Source organism: Helianthus annuus, chromosome 15, assembly GCF_002127325.2.
Source record: "Helianthus annuus cultivar XRQ/B chromosome 15, HanXRQr2.0-SUNRISE, whole genome shotgun sequence".
NCBI lineage: Eukaryota > Viridiplantae > Streptophyta > Magnoliopsida > Asterales > Asteraceae > Helianthus > Helianthus annuus.
In genome coordinates, this window is record NC_035447.2 from 112,539,441 (window position 1) to 112,560,261 (window position 20,821).

The 20,821-nt window shown below is 37.1% G+C and overlaps 1 protein-coding gene across 1 annotated transcript; it reads left to right on the forward strand.

Moving 5' to 3' along the window:
* Positions 1 to 579: 579 nt before the first annotated feature.
* LOC118487512 lies at positions 580 to 16,901 on the forward strand. Its single transcript, XM_035984419.1, has 9 exons — positions 580 to 796; positions 851 to 918; positions 1,593 to 1,657; positions 2,645 to 2,714; positions 3,504 to 3,686; positions 12,570 to 14,180; positions 14,361 to 14,679; positions 14,929 to 15,209; positions 15,282 to 16,901. The coding sequence occupies exons 1-9, from the start codon at positions 580 to 582 to the stop codon at positions 16,899 to 16,901; spliced, it is 4,434 nt and encodes a 1,477-aa protein (XP_035840312.1).
* The last annotated feature ends 3,920 nt before the right edge of the window (positions 16,902 to 20,821 follow it).

Below are 20,821 nucleotides of genomic sequence, written 5' to 3' on the forward strand. Positions count from 1 at the left end.
ACATGGCTTCTCAAGGAAAAACTTCTTCAAGTTCCATGTCGGCGGTTACCTCATCACAGGGCATTCCACCGTTGCATCATCTTATCCCTACATTCCAGAAGAATGCTGAGAATGCTCCGAAGAAGACAACCCCCGTTTTCACAAAACCAACTGTTGTTTCTTCCTCTACACTTACTAACAGTGATCTTTATGCTTTGATTTTGCAGATGAGAGAATACATGCAATAACAGGACCAAACTAATGGCAGGATCCTTCGCGAAATTGATAAAATCAGCAGAGGATCACTCCCCTTTGATGCTGAGGTCGCTGAATTTCGACACTCCGGTCATAACTTCCCGGCACTTCGCAGCTCCAGATGTCCAATACCAGGGTGGATCAACAGGAATGCGTTCTGGATCATCGGCAATGTCTCAGGCTCAAGGATCCTCTTTCCAGCCTTCAGGATCCTCTCAGGTTCAAGGATCCTCTCAGGTTCAAGGATCCTCTCAGGTTCAAGGATCCTCTCAGGTACAAGGATCCTCTCAGGTTCAAGGATCCTCCTTCCAGGTTCAAGGATCCTCATCTCAGGTTTCCGGATCCATGGATTATCCTCCAAGACCTTCATTCACAGCACATCAAGGATCCAACATCTTCCAGGATCAAGGATACTTAAGGAGTGTGCAACCCGGAAGTTCAGATGTTCATCTAGGAGACTTCATACCGATGCAGACTATTGCTTCTTCTGGTCCCTCAGTTATACCAGAATCCCCTCAATATGGATTCACATCTGGAATTCCAACCTTGAATCCATTAGGAGGTAACACTTTGAATACTTCTTATAATGCTAACCATGGCTTCGTGCAGGATACAGGAATCAACCAAGCTATGGCTAAGGAATTGCAGAAACTCAAAGATATGATATCCAGCTTTCCAGGAGTGGTTAAGCCCATTCATGAAATTCCAGATGGAAGTCACAAGGGAAAGAATGGAGATCAATCCCATTCCTGAGAGGTTAAAAGAAGCATGTCTATGCATGGGTTTTGGATCCACACTCACAGGATCTGCTCTTAATTGGCTGCTAAGTCTTCCCCCTTACTCTATTTCTCCATTTGCTAATCTAGTTAATCTGTTTAACAGTCAATTTTCATGTAGTAGAAAATTTGAACGTTTAACTAGTGATCTATATAGGGTAACTCAAGGTCAAAATGAATCACTTAGAGATTATATCACTAACTTTAGTAAAGAATCCTTAGACATTCCTAACCTGGATATTGCCACGGCTGTAGAAGCCTTTAAAATGGGTTTACTTAGGGATTCAATGTTTTATGATGATCTTGTCATGACCCCTTGCAGGAACCTAGACGAGGTAAGGAACATGTCCCTTAGGTTCATCCATTTAGAAGATGTCAAAAAGGATCCAGGATAGGTTGTCAGGATCCTCAAAGCAAGACAAATAAGGATCCTATTTCAAGAATAACTGATCCAAGCAATACACCAAGCATGACAATCAGAATGTGCATGCTGTGGAACAAGAGGAAGATGATGAGGATTATCCTCCTATTTCTGAATATTGTTTTTCTACTGATAATAATGAACTAATCCTTTCTATGCAGAGTTTAGAGGTTAGGTGGCCAAGGAAGAATGACAAACCGTCTGCCACCAAAGACGAATCGAAATGGTGTGCTTACCATGGGGATTCTGGTCATCTCACAGATGAGTGCATAGCATTAAGGAAGGAGATAGGTTATCTTTTGAGCAAAGGATACTTGAAGGAATTGCTTGGAAAGAAAAAGTCAAGGATCAAGGATTCTGAGAAAGTTCCTGAAAAAGCTCCTCCTCCACCAGCTGATGCTCAAATCATCCATTTCATCTCCGGAGGTTCTCAGCAGCTAAAAGACATGAAAAGGAAACAAAGATGGAGAACGGGGACAAACCTGTTCGAACTTCCATTCTTACCCAGGAAAAAGTCATATCCTTTGATGGGGATGACCGTGTAGACATACAGGATCCTCATCATGACAGTTTGGTTATTACATTATTTATGTCTAACCATTTTGTTCGCAGGATTCTCATTGATGGGGGAAGCTCAGTGAACATAATCCAGTTGGATGTCCTCAAAAGAATGAACATCCTTGAATCTGATATTGTCCCAAGATCATCTGTCCTTGTGGGATTCAGTAGGGAGACAAAGATTACATTGGGGGACATCAAACTTCCTATTTACATAGAGGGAGTTAATTCTTTTCAAAAATTTTATGTCATAGATTGCTTATCCTACTGTAATGTTATCCTTGGCAGCCCATGGATACACGATATGAAGGCAGTCCCCCGCAACATATCATCAATGTGTCAAGCTCCCAACTCTATGGGATGTGGTGAAGATAGAAAGTGATCAGTAGGAGGCAAAGAACTGTTACACTTCTTCAATGAAGCCAGCCTCCAAGGAGCAAAACGTCATGGAGGCAAGAGAGCAAGACGTCAAGGATATTCTGTTGAACCCAGAGGATCCTGAATCCAAAATTTTTATAGGATCCGGGATCTTAGACAGTATTGAGCAGGATTTAATATCCTTCTTGAAAAGAAGAAAGTCTACCTTTGCTTGGAAACATGAAGACTCGACAGGTATATCTAAGGATGTTATTACTCACAAACTTGGTATTGACAGGTCTTTCAAGCCAATACACCAAAAAAAGAGGAAATTTGCACCTGAAAGAAATGCCATTATCCAAGAAGAGGTAGACAAATTGCTCAAGGCAGCACTAGCCCTGATGAAACCAGAAAATGGAGAATCGTTATCCTTATACTTAGCTATTTCAACTAAAGTAGTAAGTGTGATCCTAGTTAAGGATCATGAAGGCTCTCAACATCCGGTATAATATGTAAGTAAAAGTCTACTTGATGCTGAGGCCAGGTATTCTCATTTAGAGAATTTAATTCTTGATTTAATTATGGCTTTCGCTAAACATAGACATTATTTCGAAACTCACACTATTATTGTGAAAGCTAACTTTCCTATTAAGAATGTTCCCAGGAAAACTGAAATGGCAGGTAGAATGGCAAAGTGGATAGTCAAGCATTAAGTATGAACCTAGAACTGTCTTCAAGTCCCAAGCTTTAGCTGACTTTGTGGCTGATTTCAGTAGTGATCTACAAAGGGAAGCTGAATTAGAAGTTCAACAACTTGAGAAGACCAAGGATCCTTGGACACTCTTCACGGATGGAGCTTCAAATGTTAAAGGAACTGGACAAAGCACACTACTAAAATCGCCACAGGGGGGCATTATACCCCAATCCATTGCATGTGAATTCCAAACCACTAATAATGAGGCTGAATATGTGGCCTTGATAGCAGGTTTGCAATTAGCTAACAATATGAGGATCAGGTATCTTCAAGTATATGTAGATTCTCTATTAATTACTAATCATTATAACGTTCTTACACTGTCAAAGGTGAAAAACTAATCAAGTACTTAGAAATAGTCAGGAAACTGGCAGATTCTTTTGCTTTTTTCAATCTATCACAGGTACCCAGGGAAGAAAATGTAGAAGCTGATGCTCTAGCTAATCTTGGATCATCACTGAAGATTCCAGAGGATGTGAAAATACTCATTATCCATGTTTTAACTCCTGCAATTGAGGATCACACAGCTATGGAGATAGTAGATGATTCTGCAATCATACCTAGTGATGGTGCACAGTCAAATTCAGTTTCCTAGATCCTTCCAATCATGAGATATATACAACATGGAAAGATTCCTACAGGAGGAAATCCTAGAGCTTTCAAAGTCAAGGTATCTCAATTTACAATATTAAATAACATGTTATATAAACGATCTCTTGCAGGTCTATATCTAGGGTGCATCAAGGATCCAAAAATCCAAGAAGTGCTGAAGGATTTTCATAAAGGAGATTGTGGAAATCACACTGGGGGCAGAGCACTGTTCTCAAGGATCCTCATAACATGATATTATTAGCCTACAATGAAGAAGTATGCTGTGGAATATGCAAAGAAGTGTGATGCTTGTCAAAGACACAGTAATATTCTACACCAACCAGCATAACATCTGCATCCTAAGCAGAAGCTTTTGCTCAAAGTCAGAGAAAAGATGGCCAATTATCAACAAAGAGTAGCTGGAGCTTACAATAAGAATGTCAGGGTTAGAAAATTTTAAGTTGGTGACATGGTATTCCAAAATACCATGAATCTTTCTGATGGCAAGCTAGCACCAAAGTGGGAAGGCCCCTATCTAATTGAAGCTGAATCTGGAAAGGGGGCATATCATTTACTGACAATGGATGGTGATCTCCTACCAAGAACTTGGAATGCTGTTCATCTCAAAAAATACTTTAAGTAAGAAGGATCAGGGATCCTCAGCGATACCAGTATTCTGATTAAGGATCCGGGATCCTCAAAGGATATATGATTCTACATTTGGTAACACATTACTTTCATTTTCATTCATTTTATTCTTATTACTTATCATAAGTCAAAGATGTTAATCAGTTAACATCTATTTTCACAAAGTTTAAGCTTTTGCAGAGTTGTTATCATTTTACAGAAGATCAAAGTGGTTGGCCAACTCTCCAAAGTCTATGGGCTTGTCCCAGTTTATTTAGGCTTGTCCCCAGTTTGTTGGGCTTATCCCTAGTTATTTGGGCTTGTCCCCAGTTTTGGGCTTGTCCCCAGTTTTGGGCATGTCCCCAGTTTCGCCAATAGCGCACGATGATCCTGGTGCAGTTCAAGGCAATGCGACCAGTACGCGCTTTAGGGGCTGACAATTTCATTGTACTTGCTGTATTCAGGATCCTACTTATAATGGTAGACGTACCATACATCCGTTCCTAAGGTTTCTAACGTTTTCACGTTAGCTAAGGTTTCGGCATTTTCATGTCGCTCACGTTTGGATAGTCGCCAGTTTGGGCCATACTCCAGTTTACACCAATTTATTTGGGCTTGTCCCCAGTTATTTGGGCTTGTCCCCAGTTTGTTGGGTTTGTCCCCAGTTTATTTAGGCTTGTCCCCAGTTTGTTGGGCTTGTCCCCGGTTTATTTGGGCTTGTCCCCAGTTTATTTGGGCTTGTCCCCAGTTTGCTGGGCTTGTCCCCAGTTTATTTGGGCTTGTCCCCAGTTTGTTGGGCTTGTCCCCAGTTTATTTAGGCTTGTCCCCAGTTATTATGGGTTCATTCCCAATTATTTGGCTTGGTCCCAAGTTTGTTTTTCTTACAGGATCTTGGAGCTCTAAAGTTATACAAGTTCTGACAATAAGGATCCTGGAAACTTTACTTTTCACACATTTTATTCAGTATTAGTTTACAAGGATATAGAATCCTAACTTGGATTCTCTGGTATGTTATATTCTAACGTTTTCTAAGCTGCAAGTTGTCTCTTATCCTTTTTGGTTGAGGATCATTGATCCACATTTATATGAACACTTCAAGTTTTCTGTTAAAAGTTTAACATTATCATCAGATTTCCAATAACTTTCCAGTTGTTTGGCGATGATATCTTTGAAAATAGAAAGAATACATGAAAAATAAAAAGGGAAGAAACAACAACAAATGTAGCTAAAAAGGTTTAATGTTATTACCCATTCAATATGTATCAAATTATCTGGCCTGGATTTCACCAGCAAAACCGTGGACCATCCACCCAGGCCGGATAAGGCTATCTAACACTTAAAGTGTCTATGCAGAAATTAAAGTGCAGGAAGGTTAATAACGAACTATGTAGAAGGATTCATTCTCCACAAACAGAAGGATCTTCTTATCTGTAAAGACACTTGAGGAGTTATCTCTAACTCTATATATTTTGGAATGGTCATTATAGCAGGTCTTATCAGTGATGACAGGCAGTGTAACGACTAGATACTAGCAGCAACGGCTAGTCCGCTTCTAACGGAAATATGACAGCTGTGAATCTTTATCACAACTGCCATATTGGGGGCAATTTTTAGGGCATGAATTTTATGCTAAGGATCATCTATCCTGAGACTGGGCATGGATCACGGATCCTTAATGGATGATGCAGGCAGTCTGAGGATCCAGAGTCTGAGGATCACAAGGTCCTTAACAGAACTTATGATTTCTAACAATTGTCACGTTTTTAATGTTTATACACAGGTAATGGACGTAGTGGACTCATTCTTAGCTGGAATTTCGGGGAATATTCGTTCATATGGCACATGCTTGATGAAATATAACCGTTTTTGGAGAACATGGGTCATTTCCACCTTTTTAGGAAAGTTTGTTAATTGATATTTCTTATCTTTTTAATGGGAAACAAGCTCATTTAAGGCATAAGTCGTACACATCACAGAAAAAAACACATAACACTCGAATTCTCTGCAAACACTTAGCAAAAACACACATTTACACTAGCAATTCAATGTATTGAGCTTGTTTTCTTCCGAAGTTGTACAAGGATCATTATTGTTTTTCCAATATATTTGGTGATCGGTAGTTTCCATCACATGAGGTTTTTTATGCCGGAGATCTTCTAAAGATCAAGGTCTTTTTCCTCGTATAAATCTCGGTGTTCATCGTTGATTTCATATACTTGTCGTTCATACAATTAGCCAAGCATCATACCTCACAAAATCAGATTTGGTTGCATTATCCTTGTGTGATTTTTGACCAAAACACATAATATGATTAGTAATTAATTATGTAATACTAATAATGTGTTTTTTTTCGGAAATACTAATACATAATGTGATTTTGGTTTCCTTTTATAATGAATCAAAAGATTATATACATCCTCATTGCTTAATTAGGTAATTAGCTAACATACATATACAAATAATGAAGTAACGGTATGGTAGCGATACGGTGTCGTCTTATTGAAAGAAAAAAATAACAAAAATAAAAATAAATACCGGTACCCAAACTGATGTTGTTCGGTCGGGTTCGGTTTGATTCACTACGGTAGCGGCACACTATCCATTATCAAATTTGAAACCATAAAAATGAATCCAAGTAGTGATATCTAGCGATATCAGCGTTTTTTCGATTCGGTACGGTATGTTAGCAACACAATGTCAGTTTATTGAAAGCAAGAACAATAACAATAACAATAAAAATAAATATCAGTACTGATATAGATTGTTGTTTAGTCGGTTACAATTCGATTTGGTAAGATAGCAACATAGTATTTGTTTTCAATAAAATTTATATCGCAATGTTGAATAAAATAAACAAAGAATGCAAACATACTGAACCAATATCAATCGAACAACACTGGTATCAATATCAATATTCATTTTCATTATTTTCGATTGATGTAAGATTTTCTTTTTTGATTATTATAGCGAGTTCCGATACCATAATGAACCGAACTAATACCAATCAAATCCCGCAGTGAAGCGCGAGGAAAATTCACTAATTATAATTAAATTAAAATAACTAGAGTTCCTCAAAATCTCATACATAAATGGAGTTCTCATTAGGCACGCACACATATGGGCAGGTTTGACTGTTTCAAATAGAGAATGTCGAATATGGGCAGATTTGACCATTTCAAATACGAACTGATTCACTAGTTTAATATGATAGAACAAAAAAGTAAGGCAAACGCCTTATTTATTTAAATTCAAGACATCAAACAAAATGTACAAATGTTTATATGATCCATACAATTCTCTACTAATCGTCTAACATTTCTAATGGGATGCTAAAACTGTATAACCTTGCCCATATTTAGATGGTAACTTTTAGCAGTTAGACTTGCATAACTTGAATCTTCGTATTATTTCAGACATCTTATTTCTTCACGTGTAAATATTAATTCTATTTTAGGCTCACGTTGTTTCTGAAAAATCAAAAAAGTTACACCAATAAAGACGTGTGGGTCTTCGCCAGAGTCATACTTGAGAACAATACAGGCCCACCGTGCCCCCTATTATTAGATAATTCACTTGACAATATTTGGCATGATCCCTCATAAATGATTGAAGGTATAAAAATTTCAATACGTGTCATACAGAAAGATATTTTGATTTTTTTTCTTTCTAAATATTATTTTGATCTAACTAAAAAGCCACTTGCAACCCTACTTTAGTTTTTAATTTACTTCCTTAAATCCAACTTTAATATCGTTTTTATAAAAATCATACTTCATATAAATGTTTGATTACACATGCTTCTCACAATTAAACACAACAAATAAAGAATGAATGAAGTACAACACTTATTATAAATTTACCTTCATCAGATTTTAGTGATTTATGAATACACATATTAACATCATAGGAAAAATTTACTAGAATGGCAGGGTACCTTCATTAACTGATATAAATATTATTCTCAATCAAATAAATCACCAATATCATCATCATGATACTCAGTAAATCCCATATAGCATGATCCCTCATAAATGATTGAAGGTATAACCAGGGGCGGACCCAAGTTATAGGGTGGGTGGGCGGCCGCACCCCTTGAAAAAAAAAACTTTAGTGGTATTTTTCGCGAAAAATCCAGACCGCACCCCTTGGAAATTTTCGTCCGCACCCCTTGAAAAATTCCGACTGCACCCCTTAGAAAAAAATGTTAGGAATTTATGTAAAAAAATTGTGAACACAGATTGAAACCTGATCAAATTATGTAAACAAGTTAGCCTACTAACCCCTTTAATAAAACTTAAATTCAATCCATCAAGCCCAATAACTTAATACCCATTCAAGCCCAACCCAACTACTAGTTTTGTTAAACAAACCAGTCCACGTAATTAAAAAAAAACCTAAATCGCTGCCACTTGCCAGCGACTCCCGCCCTCCCTCTGCCTCACTTGGCAAACATGTTTGTTGATTATATGATTGTTTGTTGGCAAATAATAATTACTAGGGCTTGAAATTCAAAATTTTAAATTGAAAATTACGGAACATGGGCTATGGTTGAACACTTGAAGATCCTTGTTTATTTTGTATGTGATATGATTAGGAATGAACAATGAGTAGGGAAGTTATGCCGCGATTTCTCAAGAGGAAATGGGTTGAACCACTTTTTTTTCGCCGGATTATTCAAATTAAAGACCAAGGTATGTTATAGATAAGTTTTTTTTGTTTTTTTATTGAATGATTAAGAGAAATAAAAGTAGGGATGGTTTGAACTTTGATGTTTTTTTGTTTGTTAATGTGATAGGAAGTGAGGAACTAGGGTTTGATTGTTTGAGAATTGAAATGGACCCGACCTGATCTGATTCGACCCGCCATTAAACTTTGTTCGTTTGTTTTTACTTGTTTTACATCACCCGACCCGACCCGACCCGCTATGAACCGATTTTTTTATATAGTTAGGGGTCTAAAATCTTTAAAAAATTTCCGCACCCCCAGGAAAAAAATCCTGGGTCCGCCACTGGGTATAACAATTTCAATACATGTCGTACAAAAAGATATTTTGAGTTTTTTCTTTCTAAATATCATTTTGATCTAACTAAAAAGCCATTTTATTTGCAACCCTACTTTAGTTTTTCATTTACTTCCTTAAATCTAACTTTAATATCGTTTTTATAAAAATCATACTTCATATAACTGTTTGATTATACATGCTTCTCACAATTAAACACAACAAATAAAGAATGAATGAAGTACAACACTTGCTATAAATTTACCTTCATCAGATTTTAGTGATTTATGAATACACATATTAACATCATAGGAAAAATTTACTAGAATGGCAGGGTACCTTCATTAACTGATATAAACTAGTAGGAGGACCCCGTGTTGCGGGGCGTAAAATTGTGAAAACATAAAGATGTCCTTGCGCAATCGTTATCTGGACGGCAAAGTCATTGCAATTCTTATACTGATTGACATGTTTTAGGAAAATAAACAAATAAACAAAATGGTCATATACCGGTGTTGTTTAAATTTCTTAGAAGAAGGTTATATTTACATAAATAGTAGTTTTCTAAATTTTCTACCCAGCCTACAATAACAAAGTGCAACATGTGCATGGCTGTTGGTTATATACCAGTGACTAGTGACTGAAACCATTCAACAAAGCTTAAAATCCAAAATTGATGCCAAAAAGTTTGTTCTTTAGCCATTTGTTTTACTATTTCGTTTTTCTTCTGAGAATGGCTCTATCTGTGCAAAAGAAAGTATTGGCGGTTAATGGTTTGGAAGCAAAACAAAACAGTGTTCAACATGTGTAACATCCTGTTTTGTGAACCAATAAAAATTATATTTAAAATTTATAATTCATATATTGTTGAACGACTAAGTAACGAGTAAAATGGTTAGTTGAAATATTTAGTTGAAATATGAGACATCTGTACAATCCCTGGCTATTATAAGAGACCGTTTGATATTAATAATTAAATATATTATTTTATTTACCTTACTCCGTTTTTAATGAAACTTAGGTTAAAACGTAGATAAAAATATGCTCGTTCTAATGACATATTCGTCGTTTTATAAAACGTCATATTTTAAAAGTTATACAAGAAAAACGAGTGAAACAGCTGAATTAATATAACTAAGCTAGCTAGCTAGCACGTCAAGCTAGCTAGCAAGCACGTCAATGCATCGACCAAAAGAAATTGAGGTGCCTGCTTGCTTCACATATATATAGGAGTTAAATTGTAGGATTTTAGATACACCAAAATTTTAACGGGAACACTCTAGTATTGAGAATCCCGCGTATACGATATCCCCTTGGGTGTTGTTAGTAGTCGTTTTTGGAGCACAAGTAGAAGCAGGAGTAGGGAAACTCTACATCAACGTCTCGTAGATAGTCTTGAGGTATACTCTCGTTTAAGTTTATGTTTAGTTATTTATTATTTATTTTTAGTAGTTTATATTAGTTTTATTATTAGTAATAATATATTAGTGGTAGTAGTGTTAGTATTATTTTTAGGTACTAGGGTTATTGTCAGGGGCGGGTATTGGGTAGCCTAGCCTTAGTTAGGCATGGACTGATCAACCATGCTTAAACAAGGTAGGGTTAACCAATATCCAACCATGATAATGACTAGTTAGGTGTACCATTACATAACTTAGGATTATGTAAATTGTGTCAGGACCTTAAGATAGTACCTGATCATACTAGCAATTGTATCAACGGTTAGCTACTAGCAAGAGGTGAGTTTTATGAATGCTTTTCAAATGTGAACATGCTTGTCCTAAACTGTAATAATATGGCATGACTGTTGTACGCATGTATATAACCTGAGCATGACATACACATGATATTTGTGGTCCCTTATACGTGCCGCTACGGCGGGATTTGTCGGTACTACACCTGTGGTGTAGTGGGAATTAACTGTATGATTATGTAAGTTACGTGGTAACGTTGGGTTATGATAACATGGGTGGGTACAAGTCATGATTAAATAATGTGAATTGTAAATTGTGTATATTCATAAACTCACCAGTGTAATATCTGACGTCTTTTAAGCATGTGTCACAGGAAATGATGATTAGTCTTGGGCGGGTTGTTTATCTCGGATAGGCGTGACTAGTGAAATAAAGTATCTCAAACTTTCTTATCCGGTGGAAATTTTGCGTGATTAGCTAATAGTAGTTTGACCAAACTTTGTACCTTTAAGTTTCCAACTTTTGTACATTACCGTTTGTATCAATAACGTAAGTGTTTACTGGTAAGTTGGTATCAATTGTGTATGGTGCATCCTTATCTGGGTGTGGTGTCACAGTTGGTATCAGATCCAAAGGTTTTAGCGAATTAGGTATTTGGTATGGATACCTAGGCTTCAACCTAAGAGAACACACCAGCTTAAGTAATTTTTAGGATGCTCTGGTTGACTTTGAAATACAAATAATAGATATATCCGGGTATGAACTTACTAAGGATATAGAGTCATTAGAAAATACCCATAGTAATAATTACAACCTATAAATCCTCATTTCGTTACCACTTTGTACACACTGCCCTTAACAATAATTACTCGTAAATCTTGTCTTCTTTACTCGTTAGGAGAAAATAATAGTAATAATAATAATAATAATAATAATAATAATAATAATAATAATAATAAAATCTAAAAGATAAAATGTAATACGTATATGTTGTATACATGAAGTGCATATATATAATGATACTTGTGTATTATTTGAGTAAGTAATATTTCTTCTCAATCAAGTATCATAGAGTAAAAAAAAAAATGAAGGCGGCCAATAGCGTAGTTCATTGTTAATATAAATAGATGCCAACCTCCTTCATACAAATCATACACAACCTTCTCTCGCACATAAAGCACATGAGCAGGTTAGTAGTATGTTTAGTTAAACATTAATTCTTTTAAGTTTCAATATTAAAAATCTTTACTATGATTAATTAATTTATAAATTTAATTATAGTAAAATGTTCATAGTAGACTTATATTTTCAACATGTTACATTTGAAAAATATTGTATTATGTGAATTAATTATTCTAAGTGCTCATTAATAAATAGAATATTGAAGTAGTATTTTTCATGAAAAATATAGAAAATGTCGGCAGAACCTTCGGTTAACAACAATCGTCAACCTTAACCATCAGTTAATCCTGCTCGTCATAGCGAACCTGTAAACTTAGGAGTTGACATGATCGATCGGATTGCCGTCTGAGTTGCGCAAATCCTTGCCAACGCACAGGGATGCGAACGTCAGAGTACAGAACGATCAGGGCAATCTGAGGGAAGCACTGCACCTACACCTACACCAACTCCACGAGAAGAACCTCGCCCGGAAAAGAAGGTAGATGATACGAAAGTATCTAAAGCTATAGAAACAGAAATCTCTAAAGAATGTAATTACAAGACTTTCATTTCATGTAATCCTCCTTCATTCGACGGGAAGAAATGTGCTATTGAGGCACATGAATGGCTAAGTGAGGTAGAAGCCATTCTAGACGTCAGTGATTGCCATCAAAGAAATAAAGTTAGGTTTGCTGTTCATTTGTTTAAATCCGAAGCCTTATTTTGGTGGAGGATACAAAAGCAAACTAGAGGTGATGATCTGGCATATCGCCTGAGTTGGAAGGAGTTTTCAGAACTGTTTACAAATTACTTCTGTCCACCAAGCGAAACTGACAGAATAGAAAAGGAATTTTTGCATCTTGAACTCGGGAATAAGACATACCGGGAATATGTCACCAAATTCAATGAAATGTCTCGAATAGTGTCTTACTTGGTGAACCCTGAAGAAAATCGTATTCGAAGATTCCTATGGGGACTCCCCACAGAATATCGCACGTTTATCAAGTCTACCAAACCAACTATCTATCATGATGCGGTAGAGGCTGGGGCAACTATCGCCACTGAGATCCAACAAAAGAAAACCCCAGAAACTATCCCGAAAAGGAAATGGGAAAACTACCAAGAACAAAAGAAACCCAATTACAGAGATTTTAAGAGGCAACGAGGACCCCCACCTAGGTGCCCAACTTGTGGAAAAGGACATTCCGGTCCATGTAACCAGTTAGTCTGTAGAAATTGTAAGAAACCTGGACACAACTATCGTGATTGTAGAGAGCCACGTAAGTGTTTTAAATGTGGAGAGACGGGCCACTATAGTGATAGCTGTCCTAAGAGGAATGAGGAACCTAATAAAGCAAGAGGGAGAGCTTATGTTCTGAATACTGAAGAGGCTCGTAGGAACCCTGATGTCATAACAGGTACATTTCTCCTTAACAACTTTTATGCTAAAATACTATTTGATACTGGTGCCGATAGAAGTTTTATATCTGAGCACTTTAGAGTTTTGATTAATCAGACTCCTTGTAAGCTAGATAAGCCATTTATAGTAGAACTAGCAGATGGGAGGGAAGAAGAAATTGTGAGTGTGGTAAAGGATTGTACCATCCAGATTAGTAAGACCCCAATATCCATAGACTTACTACCACTGAAACTTGGAGAGTTCGACGTAGTAATAGGAATGGATTGGTTATCTAGTCACCAAGCTCAAATATTGTGTGATAAGAAGCAAATTCAAATTAAGGACCCAAAAGGGGGAACTGTAACAATTGATGGGGAAAGACCTAGTAAACCCTTAAGTTTTATTTCCATGATAAAAGTATCCAAGTGTATTCAAAAGGGTCATTTAGCTTACCTAGTATATGCACTAGAGGCAAAGGAAGAAAAGAAACTAGAAGAGGTAGCAGTAGTGGCTGAATTCCCTGAAGTATTCCCTGAAGATCTTCCCGGATTACCACCTGACAGACAAATTGAGTTTAGAATTGACTTGATCCCAGGAGCAACCCCTATTGTCAAAGCCCCGTACCGCCTTGCCCCGACTGAAATGAAAGAGTTGAGAAACCAACTCCATGGGTTACTGGACAAAGGATTCATACGTCCTAGCACGTCACCATGGGGAGCGCCGATTCTCTTTGTCAAGAAGAAAGATGGCTCAATGAGGATGTGTATTGATTATAGAGACCTGAATAAGATCACTATAAAGAATCAATACCCACTCCCAAGAATCGATGATCTTTTTGATCAATTACAAGGCGCAAGCTACTTCTCGAAGATAGACCTAAGATCTGGGTATCATCAATTAAAGGTTAGAGAAGAAGATATACCCAAGACTGCCTTTAGGACAAGGTATGGTCACTACGAGTTCCTAGTGATGCCTTTCGGCCTCACTAATGCACCAGCTGCCTTCATGGACCTTATGAACCAAGTCTGCAAACCATACTTGGATCAATTTGTAATCGTCTTCATAGATGATATCCTAATCTACTCTAAGAGTAGAGAAACACACGAGGGTCATCTCCGTGCCATTCTTAAGTTACTAAAAGAAGAAAAACTTTATGCCAAGTTCAGTAAGTGTGAATTCTGGACTAGGGAAGTCCAATTTTTAGGGCATGTTGTTAATGAAAAAGGCATACAAGTGGACTCTACAAAGATTGAAGTAGTTAAGAATTGGGAGGCACCAAGAAATCCCACAGAAATTCGACGTTTCCTAGGGCTAGCAGGGTATTATAGCAGGTTCATTCAAGATTTCTCTAAGATAGCGATGCCTCTAACGACACTGACTCAGAAAAATACCCCATTTGTCTGGGGCAGCCAACAAGAAGAAGCTTTTAATCTTTTGAAAACAAAGTTATCCAGTACCCCAGTACTTGCATTACCCGAGGGTACCGAAGATTTTGTAGTATATTGTGATGCTTCTCATTATGGACTAGGGTGTGTGTTGATGCAAAGAGGCAAAGTTATCGCCTATGCATCTCGACAGTTAAAGATACATGAAAGAAACTACACCACCCATGATCTAGAACTCGGAGCAGTAGTATTTGCCCTCAAGATATGGAGGCATTACTTATATGGAACTAAGTGTGTGATCTACACTGATCACCAAAGCCTAAAGTATATATTTGAGCAAAAGATGTTGAACATGAGACAGAGGAGATGGATGGAGTTGTTGAATGACTATGATTGTGAAATTCGTTACCATCCAGGAAAAGCTAATGTAGTAGCAGATGCCCTTAGTCGGAAGGACAAAGTTAAACCTTTAAGAATACGTGCATCTAGAATTGAAGTGAAAATAGGTTTACTAGAACGAATTAAGGATGCACAGACACATGCCCTGAAAGTTGAGCAGATTAACAAAGAAAGGATGGTGGGAAAACAAGAACTACTTGTTAAAGGAGAAGATGGAATACTAAGACTCCACAATAGGATTTGGATACCTATTGTGGGAGGACTCAGGGATATGGTGATGGAAGAAGCACATAGATCAAAGTATACAATGCATCCTGGCAGTACGAAGATGTACAAGAAAATTCGAGATGAATATTGGTGGCCAGGGATGAAGCAATCAATCAATGAATATGTGGAAAAATGCATGACGTGTTCACAGGTCAAAACAGAACATCAGAAGCCTGCAGGATGTTTAATCCAACCCGAGATCCCTGAATGGAAATGGGAGATGATAACCATGGATTTCATTACTAAACTTCCACGAACTAAGAATGGTCACGATACTATTTGGGTTATAGTAGATCGTTTAACTAAGTCTGCTCATTTCTTGCCAATACGAGAAGATTATAAAATGGATAAATTAGCAAGAATTTATGTCAAAGAAATTGTCACCCGTCATGGAGTACCTATCTCCATTATATCAGATAGATATAGCCGTTTTACGTCCAGATTTTGGCAAAGCTTCCAAAAGGAATTGGGAACAAAAGTAAATTTAAGTACGGCTTATCACCCACAGACAGATGGCCAAAGTGAAAGAACCATACAAACACTGGAAGACATGCTTAGGGCATGTGTGATAGACTTTGGAGGAAACTGGGATGAGCATTTACCTCTAATAGAGTTTGCATACAATAATAGTTATCACGCAAGCATCAAGGCGGCTCCGTTTAAAGCACTATATGGAAGGAAGTGTCGTACCCCAGTTTGTTGGACTGAGATTGGTAGAAATCCATTAGCTGGACCCGAAATTATTGAAGAAACTACCAATAAAATCATACAAATCCGAGAAAGAATGAAGACTGCTAGAGATAGACAGAAAAGTTATACCGACAGACGAAGAAGACCCTTAGAATTTCAAGTTGGCGACAAGGTATTACTTAAGGTCTCGCCTTGGAAAGGTATCATTCGTTTCAGGAAGAAAGGAAAACTAAGTCCGCGCTATATTGGACCATTTGAGATAAGCGAAAGAGTTGGTCCTGTAGCATATAGGTTAAAATTGCCAACAGAATTACAAGGAATTCATGACACGTTTCACGTGTCAAATTTAAGAAAGTGTCTAGCGGACGAGTCACTTAAGATACCCTGGCAGGAGATCCAGATCAATGACAAGTTGAACTTCACAGAGCGCCCCATTCAGATCATAGATCGACGCATAAAGAAATTAAGAAACAGGGAGTTTCCTCTAGTACGAGTAAAAAAAAACAAATGGGATGCAAGGAGAGGACCTGAAGAGACATGGGAAAAAGAAGACGAGATGAAACAAAAATATCCACATCTCTTTGCTTAAATTTCGCGGACGAAATTTCTATAAGGTGGGGAGAGTTGTAACATCCTGTTTTGTGAACCAATAAAAATTATATTTAAAATTTATAATTTATATATTGTTGAACGACTAAGTAACGAGTAAAATGGTTAGTTGAAATATTTAGTTGAAATATGAGACATCTGTACAAGCCCTGGCTATTATAAGAGACCGTTTAATATTAATAATTAAATATATTATTTTATTTACCTTACTCCATTTTTAATGAAACTTAGGTTAAAACGTAGATAAAAATATGCTCGTTCTAATGACATATTCGTTGTTTTATAAAACGTCATATTTTAAAAGTTATACAAGAAAAACGAGTGAAGCAGCTGAATTAATATAACTAAGCTAGCTAGCTAGCACGTCAAGCTAGCTAGCAAGCACGTCAATGTCCCACATCGCCCAGAAAGGAATTGAAGTGCCTGCTTGCTTCACATATATATAGAAGTTAAATTGTAGGATTTTAGATACACCAAAATTTTAACGGGAACGCTCTAGTATTGAGAATCCCGCGTATACGATACCCCGTTGGGTGTTGTTAGTAGTCGTTTTTGGAGCACGAGTAGGAGCAGGAGTAGGGAAACTCTACATCAACGTGCCGTAGATAGTCTTGAGGTATACTCTCGTTTAAGTTTATGTTTAGTTATTTATTATTTATTTTTAGTAGTTTATATTAGTTTTATTATTAGTAATAATATATTAGTGGTAGTTGTTAGTATTATTTTTAGGTACTAGGGTTATTGTCAGGGGCGGGTATTGGGTAGCCTAGCCTTAGTTAGGCATGGACTGATCAACCATGCTTAAACAAGGTAGGGTTAACCGATATCCAACCATGATAATGACTAGTTAGGTGTACCATTACATAACTTAGGATTATGTAAATTGTGCCAGGACCTTGAGATAGTACCTGATCATACTAGCAATTGTATCAACGGTTAGCTACTAGCAAGAGGTGAGTTTTATGAATGCTTTTCAAATGTGAACATGCTTGTCCTAAACTGTAATAATATGGCATGACTGTTGTACGCATGTATATAACCTGAGCATGACATACACATGATATTTGTGGTCCCTTATACGTGCCGCTACGGCGGGATTTGTCGGTACTACACCTGTGGTGTAGTGGGCATTAACTGTATGATTATGTAAGTTACGTGGTAACGTTGGGTTATGATAACATGGGCGGGTACAAGTCATGATTAAATAATGTGAATTGTAAATTGTGTATATTCATAAACTCACCAGTGTAATATCTGACGTCTTTTAAGCATGTGTCACAGGAAATGATGATTAGTCTTGGGCGGGTTGTTTATCTCGGATAGGCGTGACTAGTGAAATAAAGTATCTCAAACTTTCTTATCCGGTGGAAATTTTGCGTGATCAGCTAATAGTAGTTTGACCAAACTTTGTACCTTTAAGTTTCCAACTTTTGTACATTACCGTTTGTATCAATAACGTAAGTGTTTACTGGTAAGTTGGTATCAATTGTGTATAGTGCATCCTTATCTGGTGTGGTGTCACAACATGTAACCAACAACCTCCTACATGTTCTCCCAAATATAGTTATTTGACCCAAAATTTTAAAAACGGAGCAACAAAAATGATGCCACCTTAGGTGATTTTGTTTAGCTAGTAAATTAAAGATAAAAAGATTACTCATTACATCTAAAACAAAAAAAAAAGTAAAGATTGTTTGACATATGTAAATGTACCTATGAGTCATTTACTAATTAATAACTTAAAAAATAATCTAAAACACTGGTTGTACCTAAGACGCCTGTTAATATATGTTGTAACGACACATTCCCCGTACCAAACGTATGCATTACAGTATCCATCTATAAAGTCAGAGTCACCATTGTCTAAATAAGAGTATAATTTTTAGAAGAGTAAGGCCATGTTTGGCTTAGCTTTTCAAAACAACTTATGACTTTTTGGAAAAGTTAATAATTCACAATGGAGTGACTTATTGACTTTTCCTCTCACATAATAATTCTATGCCAAACACCTTTTAACTTTTCAAAAAGTCACTAAAATAAGCAATCCCAAACACCCATTAAATACAAACTAAAGAAATACAGTGACCTAATTGTCTTAACAATTGAAAGGCCACATTATCGGGTAACAGCGCAGGCAATCCTAACGAAAGATTAGGCTTACGTCAACGTTTTCCTTAACTCAACATTTGACATGTAAGAAGAAATAGTAGTAAAGATAATTGAATTGAAAAGTGGAAGTTTAGTATATACGGGTCCCCTTATTCCTTGTAAAATTGATCTTCGAATCCTGCTGTTAGTTCTTTTGAGAGTAAAACCTTTTTGAGCCGTTTGAGTATTTGAATATAGGAATAGATGCGTAAATTTTGAAGTGAAAACGGTGTTGACTTTTATTAGCTATCATATTTAAATCACAATATGTTATGTAAATAGTAAATAATTTGAAGTCAAGATATAGACCTTGTAAATTAGCACTTCATGTCTTAGTACTTAAATCTATGTGTTTAGTACAACTATTGAAATTATATAAGCCTAATAGTATATTCAAATTCCACAAATACAATGTGCAACTGAAACAACATCAAAAGTACATGCGATCTGAGTAAAGATGCAAGATGAAAGATCGCAGGACCAGGGTAACTATATGGAGCCTTAATCTCAGATGAAAAGCATCAAACATAGCTGCGATCGGGCCGACGAACAGTGAATTGGACCCGGATCCCTAATTGCTGAAGCATAGCTATAATCTCAAACGAATTGCGACAGGAGTGAAGAACAGGAACGAACTGTGACCTAATTGCTGAAGAGTAGGAACAGGGATGAACTGCAATCGGAGTGAAGAACAGATGGCTCATCTCCTATTTTAACCCACAGCTGTCTACACGAGAAATACCTAAAGTGCCCCCTAGTCACTGTAGATAAGGAACGACGCAAATTGTTATTATAGAGTAATATTGTTCTCAATCAAATAAATCACCAATATCATCATCATGATACTCAGTAAATCCCACCAATAAAGCAAATGTATGGTCTGAGAAGGGTAAGATGTAGACAACCTTACCTCTACCCCGTAGGAATAGAGAGGCTGCTTCCAGTGAGACCATCGGCTCGATAGTAGTTTTGCATCAAGCCTTGGACATAAGGCACATAACACTCAGCAATTGGGACAAAGACCGATTAGTGCATGTACCATTTTGTCTTTCGGCTATCAACGCCACCACATAATTCATGATTAACCGTCCTCAGCTTTTAACGTTATTTTCACGATGGTAGTAAAATAACGTTAAAATTAGTGCACTTTCTGTAGGTGACCGTGTTTCGGTACCGAAACCGTGATTCTTGTGAGATCGGTTCAAGACGGGAGAGATTAGAGATGCATAAACAAACTTCTTTGTATTAATCGGTAGTATAACATTACAAATCGGCCCGATTATATGATAACCGAACTAATACCAAAGGAGTATACATCCGGGGAGAGACCAAGTGGTGATCTCTCCCGGTGAGGTCTCAAACCTCCTCTAACTTCCTTGTGTTGCAAATGGCAAGGGTTTTCTATTTATAGTCACACCCCTTGTCTTGCAAACACACACGGTCAACCGAATAACCCTCTCGTTTGACCACTTCAAACGAGCGGGTCTATACACGTTCGATAGACCGTTTCACTAACTATTACAAATTCAGCGTAAAATAATAACTAATCTATTCGACAAGCATCGGACACAAAATCTGCATCAACAAATTACCCCTTGTCCGTTGCTGTCGAATGCTGAAAATGCAACTGCAATCGATCTTCAGTCAAGTATTCATCTTCTCTGTGTTAACAAATTCCCCCTTGACCGATGATCCAGGTAAGTAGTATCTTGATGCTCCTTGTATAATATTTCCCCCTCAAAGTACGCGTAT

What these genes read in the sequence shown, in the direction of transcription:
- LOC118487512 (XM_035984419.1), top strand. Translation starts at nt 580, where the DNA reads ATGGATTATCCTCCAAGACCTTCATTCACAGCACATCAAGGATCCAAC. An exon ending in AACCTTGAATCCATTAGGAG is followed by an intron (nt 797 to 850) that starts GTAACACTTTGA and finishes TGCAGGATACAG; the next exon opens with GAATCAACCAAGCTATGGCT. An exon ending in ATGCCATTATCCAAGAAGAG is followed by an intron (nt 2,715 to 3,503) that starts GTAGACAAATTG and finishes AATCTATCACAG; the next exon opens with GTACCCAGGGAAGAAAATGT.